We start from the raw sequence: 9,103 nt of genomic DNA on the forward strand, positions 1-9,103 counted from the left end.
TAGAAGTTTTCTTTTGTGACATTTTATATTAGCTGTCTAAATTCTAAGATTAAAAAATATTTATTGTTAAATTTGCTATTTATCCCTCCCCTCCCTAGAGATTTTTTATTACTGCACGTGTATGTCTTTCTTGTATGATTCAGTTACACATTCAAAATGGCGGGTCGTGGTAGGGGAAGAGGTAGAGGAATTGCTTTACCTGAAACTCGGCCCGGAGAAACATCAGGCGATCTAAAACCTGCAAAAATACAAAGCGAAGAAACCAAACAACCAATTCCTGAACCAAAACTTTACGATTTTGAGGAACTTTGTGGAGAATTCAAGGTTTTAAAAGTGACAAGTAGCCAAGATGAGGTAAAAGATCTCGTCCAAAAAGCAAAAGATTCCACCAAAACTGATGAAAACTTCTCACAAATAATCGAGATTTTGTACCAGAATGTCTTTAAGGATAACGAAACTGCAGAAATTGCAGCACAAGTAGGAAGTCAGTTGAGTTCTCTAGAGGGAATTGGAGGAAAATTTCGATCTTGTGTACTGAAACGCGCACAAGACCATTACAAGAACAGAGAGAATCTGAGCAAAGACTCTCTTTCTGAATGGACAGGACTTTTGTCTTTACTTTGTGAAATTTTTCGAGTCTTGAAGATCAGTGGACAACCCTTCAAGCCTCTAGCAGGCCCGATCTCCGAGATGATGGGAGAGATATTACTCAATGTTGATGATGGAGTCAAAATTGAGTGTTTTTACCAAAATTTTAAAAATGTTGGGAAAATGTTACAAGCCATTGACAAGGTAGGAGAGAGCAGAGGAAATATTCTTTAACCTCTGGGCCGATCTAAGTCAGGACATGGCTACCTTACAGATCAAGCCCTGAAACACCCTCTGGGCTGATCTAATTTAGGGTATGGCTAAATTACAGATTGAACCCTGAAACAACCTCTGGGTTGATCTAAGTCAGGGCACGGCTAACTTACAGATTGAACCCTGAAACAACCTCAGGGTTGATTAAGAAATACTTAGAATATTTGCTAGTAGTTTGTCTGTTTTACTTTCAGACTAAAATGGAATTCTTGATGTGTAAGATAAGAGATTCCATCATAAGCGAGCAATCAAACCCTGAGACAAGATGTATGCTTATTGAGCTTCTGGAACTACATGCTTCAAACTGGATACTGAATCAAGATGTGCAGCGCTTCTACTGCGATGCAATGGCTGACATCCTTGCGCTGCAGGGATAGTACAGCTGTACTTCCATGGTAAGAGGCATACACTTGATACATTAGGGAAGCACTGGTGGCATAGCGGTGTGAGCGCTCGCCTCTCATCAATGCGACCTGAGTTCAAGTCCCGCCGGGTTCGGTGTTGTATATGAGTAGAGTTGTTTGTTGGTTCTCTCCTGTGCTTCGAGGGTTTTCCGGGTTCTCCGGTTTTCCTTCCTCCACAAAAATCAACTCCTAAATTCCAATTCGATCATGGAATGAGGGCCACAGGTTTGTTAGCCACTGGCTATTAAGTGCTACCCTTGTGAAAAAAGGACGTGTTTTTTTTTTGATATGTTAGACAAGTGCTTGAACTTGGCATTCTAGTAAGTTTATGAATCATCAGTCAACCATATGACTGATGATTCTGTAGACAGCAAAAGCTAAGAGTTCATAAATGTAGTACAATAGACCTATCCCGAATTTGCTTGACTGGACACGAAACAATGGTTTCAAGTCAAGGTTGAACTTGATGAATAAAAGAACCAAGTTCAATCTCAACTTCAATCCACTGTTTCGTGGTCAGTCAAGCGAATTCGGGATAGGTCTATTTGCTGCTGAAGGATAACTTCAAGCTGTGACTGAAAAGCTTGCAGCACAAACACGGTTGTTACACAGCAAGGCATATCCCAGATAATAATGATAGTTCATTTTTGCCCCCCTATCCCCCATCCCCCCCCCCCCCAAGATAATAAATGACCCACCAAAAACATGTGGATAATTATTTTCTTTATCTGTCTATTTTCTCAGTGTAAAGTGAGAGTGTTCATCAAGACCAGGAATCATGCATTCTTCTTGGGTTCTTAGGATTCTGGGAAGGTGTGAGTCAGCTAATCAAGTACATGTAGTATACTCTTTGTTATCAGGGAGCATAATTTAACTTTATTAATATTCTATAATATTTTATTCCCATTTAATTAATTCTTTTTATAACTGTATCTAAAATAAAGGTTGCATCTTGGGGCATCAAAACGGGGCTCAAGACACAGGGATACCATAATGTAATTTGTAATTTGCTTTATTAAAAGGATTGCAATCATTATGCGATATTCTAGTGCTTGGATATCATCTGATTATATCAAAATGCAAAAGTTTATTCATTTACAAAACCGTTACACTGAAAAACTAGTCTCCAGGAATAGTATTAATTACACCACAGGAACCCCATAAAATGTGAGCAGTGGCAGTGGTTGCTAGGCAACATTTACTTATCTTGGCTTTAACTCTTAGTGGAGTATAGTTAACTATTACACCCTGTACTAAATGTGAACACTGGTTGCTATGCATCTCCCACTGGTTGCTAGGCAATTCATTGGTTGCTAGGTAACTCACACTGGTTGCTAGGCAACTCACGCTGGTCTTATCTTCATCTCTGCTCTTTTAGCAGAGAAGTAATATCCTTTCCATGTTTTCCAGTTAACACCGTCAGCATAGGACTTGTGCACCCCGTGATGGTACAGGCCGTTAAGGTTAGAGCCGTGACAGCTAGTATACCACCAGGCACCTTTGTAACTTACTGCACAATTACCACTAGAATGTGCGTCATTATCACGATCTTTGGTGCTGAAGGGGGCATTACGGTGACCCGACAACGAATCCCCTGCAGTACCTGATGGAAATCATTAAAATAGAGATGTGAAATATCAAACATGAAATTGTGCAATTGCAATGCAATCTGTGAGTTAGCCGTGCCCTGACTTAGATCAGCCCAGAGGTTGTTTCAGGGTTTGATCTGTGAGTTAGCCGTGTCCTGACTTACATCAGCCCAGAGGTTGTTTCAGGGTTTGATCTGTGAGTTAGCCATGCCCTGACTTAGATCAGCCCAGAGGTTGTTTCAGGGTTCAACAATATGTAGATGCGTTGTTGGTTTGGTTTGAGTAGATTGTAGCCCTTAATTGGTCATTTGTGGTTGGCTAATTCACCTGACATTTCTAGGATATTAGGAAAGGGAGCCTATATTTATATTCACACGTTTTGCCATTACCTGAGTAAGTTCCAAGACTCAAGCGGTATTTGTTTGGCTCGCTCGAGACAGCAAAGAATGAGTACTCAGCGTAAGCCGTGTTTCCCTTCGTGTCTTCCAGCTCTACACGAAGACGGTTACGAGTCTGGTGAGTCAGTCGGAAGATTTTATCCAATCCCAACCAGAACTCGCCTTTGAGGGCACCAAAACCATTCTTGTAGTCAGTCCAGCCTCGAAAGAAGTTTACTGAACCATCTTTGCGTTTCTGTATTACTACCCATCCACCGCCGTTAGTTTTCTGGTCGCAGTAAACCTGAAAGAAAGAAAGAGTAAGAGAAGCATACACAAGAGTTGGTGCCGGATATCGAAGTTTATTGTAAATTGCATCCACGCCCATCGTTACATTTGCGCATGACCATATTTGGTTCGTTCCTTATTGATGAGGGCGGAGTTTTACATATTGCTTTGACGTCTGTCAGATTTTTTTACCGTTTACTGACAGATCGTATTAAGGTCACAATCAAATGTTTCGTTAGTGCTATGTCAGTGATGTGTATACTATATAATAGAGAGTTTTAGATTTACGTTCACGTCAAACGTGAAATGTCAGTTGACCATTTAAAAATTATTCTAAATAGCTTAAAAAGTATCGCAAAAAAGTCCAAGTAGTAGAAAAACAAAAGAATATTTGTCTTTGGTGAGAAGGTTTGTAAAAGGTAAAGTAAAGTACAGGAAAACGATGAAAACGTGGTCACGTTTGCCGTTTGCGGGGAGAAAAAAAGTTAATCTAAAACTCTAATATATATGTGAAAACCTTTTAAAGAACTGCACGAATTAGTAAGTTCAGTAGACCTCAGTAGATCGTAAACTACAAATCTTTTCACTAATTTGAACTTAGAATGCATACCATATATCCGTGAAAAAGTCTACTAACAAAATGGTTTATTGTATGCCATTTATTCAAAATATAAAAGTATTTTTAAAAATAAAATATAAAATGTAAAAGTAAAATATAATATAAAATATAAAAGGTTTTTTTTTTTTTTTAGTTTTTTTTTTTTAGTTTTTTTATTTAAGTATCTTTTTTTATCTTGTCTTATCTTATCTTTTTATCTATGAATTAGCCAATGTTGCAAGAAGTAGTCGAAAACTGCTATAAAAAATGGATACCTTAAATGCTGCTTTGCTATCAGGCTTGATTTTGTAAATACCGCTCTTTTTGCCGCCACACTTGAGGACCTCAGCACAGTTCTTGGGAACTAGAAGTAAAAGGAAAACATGATAAATTAACACTTGTACTCAAGAGAGTGTAGCCAATTATAGACCTGCTGCTGCGTGTATGCATTAATAACAATAAGAAACTTTATTACAGTCTCAAGGTTCTAGCTTGGCACGCATGACTTGCTAATCGGGGAGACCATTTTGTTAGTTAACTTTTTCACAGATATATGGTATCACTCTAAGTTCAGTAGACCTCAGTAGACCGTAGACCTACAAAACTTTGCACTAGTGGGTACAATTAAGGTAGTGATCTATATTATACAGTACTGTATACTAGTATTAGCCAATCGTGTTGTGTCTTATATAGTAACCGATATTGTGTGATACTCGTATTAGCCAATCATGTCGTTTCTTATATACTGATCGATATTGCTTGATACTTGTTTTAACCAATCACATCGCGTCTAACAATAGAACTATATAATAACCTTGACTCAGAAAACCACAATGCGGGGAGCGCGTCGGTTGATTACAAGTCGGATTTTTTTATCACTCAAATCAAATAGCGAATGAAATAGAGTATACTACATATATAATATATAATATGATATATAATAGATGGTCTCCCCGATTAGTAGGGCACTTGTGCCCGTCTAGAAGATATAGAGACAGTAATAAAGTTATCATTATTATTATTATATGCGCGAAGATATAGAATTTATCTTCGAGTGTTCAAATCAATCAGCCCAGAGGCCGCCAGGGTTCGAAAAAAAAGTAAGATAGAGTGCATACGATATATCCGTGAAAATGTTAACTAACAAAATTGTACTAAGTAGTGAAAAGATTTGGTCTACAGTCTGCTGAGGTCTACAGAACTTACTAATTTGTGCAAATTTTTGCAGTTCTAAAACAGGTTTTCATGTATATATAGTATACACATGCATCACTGACATAGCACTAACGAAACATCTGACTGTGACCTTAATACGATCTGTCAGTAAACGGTAAAAAATCAGACAGATGCCAATGCAATATGTAAAACTCCGCCCTCATCAATAAGGAGCGAACCAAATATGGTCATGCGCAAATGTAATGATGGGCGCGGATGCAATTTATTCTTAAAGAACTTTAAACCCCTCTTGATATACTCGAGTGCAGTTCTAAAACCCTAGCCCTTTTTATTATAAATATAGAGTGATGGGAATCATTTTATTCTTGTTTTGGTTTAAAAACTCGCAGAGGTAAACGATGCTTTACGTCAAAAACCATAAACCATTTTACAATTAAATTTTGACCTTTTTTGTCTACAAAACCGGTGTTCGTATGCTTTATGGCGAGAGGCGATCCGTGTATCAAGAAGCAAACATAATAATGTTGAGTTTTACAACGAATATTCCAAAGCTCCGTAAACATACTCCACACTGCGTATATTTTTTCTATTTTCTGAGCAGTTAGATAAAAGCGCTCGTGCAAGCAAGCAGTTTTGTCGAGAGAAAAAAGTTTTGTCGAGAATTATTTATTGCCGAAAATGGATACTCAATTTTAGGTCTAAGATTGAATTTGCAAAATACTCGATTGTGTTTACCTTTCTTGCAGTTATTTCCTCCTTCTCCTCCTCCTTCACATGATTTGACTCTTTTCATCAAGTAGTTCAACTTTTTGTTCATCATTTGGAGGTATTTCATGACTAAGAAGTTATTAGGTCCGCCATGATAGAAATTCTGCACAAGGCAGCCGTGTTTGTTCTGGATTTTCCTGACGTTTTTTCCCACGCCTTCGGCAGAAAAAATGCTTAGAAAGAGAACTACAAGTGCCAAGATAGTGCTCTTCATCTTGTACGGTGTCGTCAAAGAGATGTTAAAGCATCTTATTTATGACATATAAATCACATCAGATCAGTGAAACAATATCTTATTTAAAAAAAACCAAGATCACATGTTTTGATTTTATCCAATCTCGTCTTTAGAACTCTGTTTAATGAAATCACTGAGTTATAGAAAGTTAATAACACTACAGGAAAAATCAGCCAGAACGAGTAGCATTGTGAATCAGTCAAGCCAACGATTCGAATATTTCAATATTATCTTTTTCTTTGTTTCAATTTCTTTAATTTAATTGAAGTGCTTCAGTAATTTCTTTACATATCTAGCTGTTTTGAGTATATCCCAAGCGTGAAATTTGAAAAAATCGGTTAGTGATTGTCATTTGTTGTGGAAGCAGGATATCATTTTTCCACTTCAAAGATTATAGGCCATGACGGTGATAGAATAAAGTGTTTCAGAAACTATTGACGCGAGACTTTAAAAAATAAAGGATATGGATGTCATTTCCTCATCTATGCCAATCTGTCTCTCATTTTTGGAAGATGGATTGGTCTGTTTGCTCTAGTTTGTACTGAACTTGCTTGAAATGTTTGTTTTTTTTCTTTTTCCAGTATTTTTTCCCAACTTTGGGATGTGCATCACTGCACTAAAAATAACAGTCAAAATAACGTAGGCATTCATCATGCCTTGAAGTGGAAAAATATCCACGAATAATAATAATGACAATAATAATAATGGCAATAATAATAATAATGATAATAATAATGATAATAATAAAAATCTGAAGCGAACGGACGCAAGTCCTGACGCTCCCGCTAAAGAACTGGGAAAACGCTAAAATAATGCGTCTCGTAACAATTATTCTGGTCCTAGTCACCTCCAACATGCCACCAAAGAAGACTACAAACACGCAACTTATTCGAAATCAAACAAAGCTCGACAGAGAATTGAAACAACGAATGATGAACGACACCGCGTTAGAACGAAATGATTAACATAGGGTTTGACTTTCTCGCAGGACATCACGAACAGCTAAAAAAGACCTAAGAACAATTACAAATACAGACAGGGAAGTGAACTTTCTTATAGAACGATATCAGAAATGGATTTTAAGCCAGAACGTTAATATAGTCAAGACGTTCTATGAATATGCATAAGCTGAAGAAAGGATTGAAAAAAAATGATGAACTTAACCAGCCTAGACTTAGTCCGCTGGTCAATGTAAACGTGATATATACAGACAAATAAAACTTGCCATAATAATGATACTTTATTTAAATAAACCTTAATAGTCAATGCATGTCTTAATAGAAATACACTCGCTCCAAAGCTACTAAAGTTCCAATGCTTAATATTTTAAGATAATGATAAACAAAAATAAAATGAAAAACTATAGGATTTAAAGTTCATACTGTCAATGCCATTATAATAATATATTTTAAATAATAGAATTCAATTAACTATTAATAATGATAATAATAATAATAATTTTTTGGTTAGCTAAGCGTAAGAAATAATTCCTTAGCCGAATAGAAATACAATTACTCTTACTCGACATTTTCGTTAAAAAGGCTTAAATCGTGTCAAAGCTTTCGCTTACCACTTGTGATGACGTCATAAAATATTGTCCAATCACAGTGCTTGTATTATTTGATTCGATTTTCAAACATGGCACGTTCATATATTTTTTATCATTTCTTTCAGAATTTTGAAATGATTACTTATGGTTATTATATTTTTTTGTTTTTGCTTAATCAGGCAAGGCAAGGAAAGAAGTTATAAAAGATTAAATGTGTTTTGGCGCCAAAAACCTGATTGGAGACAGCGCGCGGCTGAAATCACACTGAGTTTGCGAAATTTTGGCGCCAAAATGGCGTATATTCGTTACATGAAATATGAACACCACACGCCGAATAAATGACGTATTTTAAAGTAATGAAAAATGAATGAAAACCATTAGTTTTACTCTTTATAAAGAGAAATCGCACTCCTAGTATCTTTTAGCGTGTTTTACGTTTTAGAATTCATCCATCGAATATAATAACACAAACAAGTTTGGCTATGCACCGTGATTAATAGTACTTAAGCCAATAGTACAAGATAACGAGCAAGGATTGTGAAATAATGTTGGCGCCAATTTTACGAATTGATTAACAACAAAAATTTTAGCGCCAAAATGAGGAATTCTGCAAAACCGCTAGACGCGACGTTTTTTTTCCCGCGCAAAAACGAGACAAAAGATTTCTGTGAATTGACGACGCAAACGTTGCAAATCTTGCTCTTTAAATCGAATGTTAGTTTAGGAAATATGAAATTTGCTTTGAAAACTGCTTTAGATCGTTAAAAATCAATTTTTCAAGAGACAATAATTACATACGTTTTTTTGGCTCATAAAATGATTTTTTATTATGGCTACGAATAGCAATATATAATGGATCGATAAAAATCGCTTAAATAAGACAGGATTCTTGCCGCTCTGGTAGGACCAATTTAGGAGGACATCTATGTTATTTTTTAAAGCACACAGCTTTAAACTTTGATAATACCGTCAAAGCTTCTGTCCTGGTGAAACAAAATCCGGTGTTACGGGTGGTTGAAGCGGATATTAAAAAATTACAAAGTCTTTCCGAAGTTAAATCTAATTAACGGCTGAACGTATAAAAGAATCAAGCTGCTAATCCAGTATGACAAAAAATAATACCATATTCTTTACCCTTAGAACTTTTCTTTGTCGTGAGATCTAGATTTAAGTCTGTTTGCAATTTGAGAATATTCACACTTTTAATTGATAGATATTCATTGTAGCAAGGAATCTTATATTTTCAAGGACAAATTTA

The 9,103-nt window shown here is 36.2% G+C and overlaps 2 protein-coding genes across 2 annotated transcripts; one reads left to right on the forward strand and one right to left on the reverse strand.

Moving 5' to 3' along the window:
• The first annotated feature begins 155 nt into the window (after positions 1-155).
• On the forward strand, positions 156-2,301 carry LOC116307024 (MIF4G domain-containing protein A). Its single transcript, XM_031717166.2, has 3 exons — positions 156-792; positions 1,056-1,256; positions 2,010-2,301. The coding sequence occupies exons 1-2, from the start codon at positions 157-159 to the stop codon at positions 1,236-1,238; spliced, it is 819 nt and encodes a 272-aa protein (XP_031573026.2). The 5' UTR covers position 156; the 3' UTR covers positions 1,239-1,256; positions 2,010-2,301.
• LOC116307023 (microfibril-associated glycoprotein 4) lies at positions 2,262-6,337 on the reverse strand. Its single transcript, XM_031717165.2, has 4 exons — positions 6,029-6,337; positions 4,393-4,481; positions 3,244-3,535; positions 2,262-2,868 (listed from the first exon to the last, which is right to left on the reverse strand). The coding sequence occupies exons 1-4, from the start codon at positions 6,273-6,275 to the stop codon at positions 2,609-2,611; spliced, it is 888 nt and encodes a 295-aa protein (XP_031573025.1). The 5' UTR covers positions 6,276-6,337; the 3' UTR covers positions 2,262-2,608.
• Between the last annotated feature and the right edge of the window lie 2,766 nt (positions 6,338-9,103).

This window comes from Actinia tenebrosa, unplaced genomic scaffold, assembly GCF_029948245.1.
Source record: "Actinia tenebrosa isolate PJP-AT-01 unplaced genomic scaffold, QUT_ActTen_1.0 PGA_scaffold0__85_contigs__length_37466705, whole genome shotgun sequence".
In the NCBI taxonomy this organism is placed as follows: domain Eukaryota; kingdom Metazoa; phylum Cnidaria; class Anthozoa; order Actiniaria; family Actiniidae; genus Actinia; species Actinia tenebrosa.

Coding starts and splice junctions, on each gene's coding strand:
- LOC116307024 (XM_031717166.2), top strand. CDS start 157: ATGGCGGGTCGTGGTAGGGGAAGAGGTAGAGGAATTGCTTTACCTGAA. Junction 793..1,055: donor TGTTACAAGCCATTGACAAG/GTAGGAGAGAGC, acceptor TTTTACTTTCAG/ACTAAAATGGAATTCTTGAT.
- LOC116307023 (XM_031717165.2), bottom strand. CDS start 6,275: ATGAAGAGCACTATCTTGGCACTTGTAGTTCTCTTTCTAAGCATTTTT. Junction 3,536..4,392: donor ATAGCAAAGCAGCATTTAAG/GTATCCATTTTT, acceptor TCTTTCTTTCAG/GTTTACTGCGACCAGAAAAC. Junction 2,869..3,243: donor GAGTCTTGGAACTTACTCAG/GTAATGGCAAAA, acceptor GATTTCCATCAG/GTACTGCAGGGGATTCGTTG.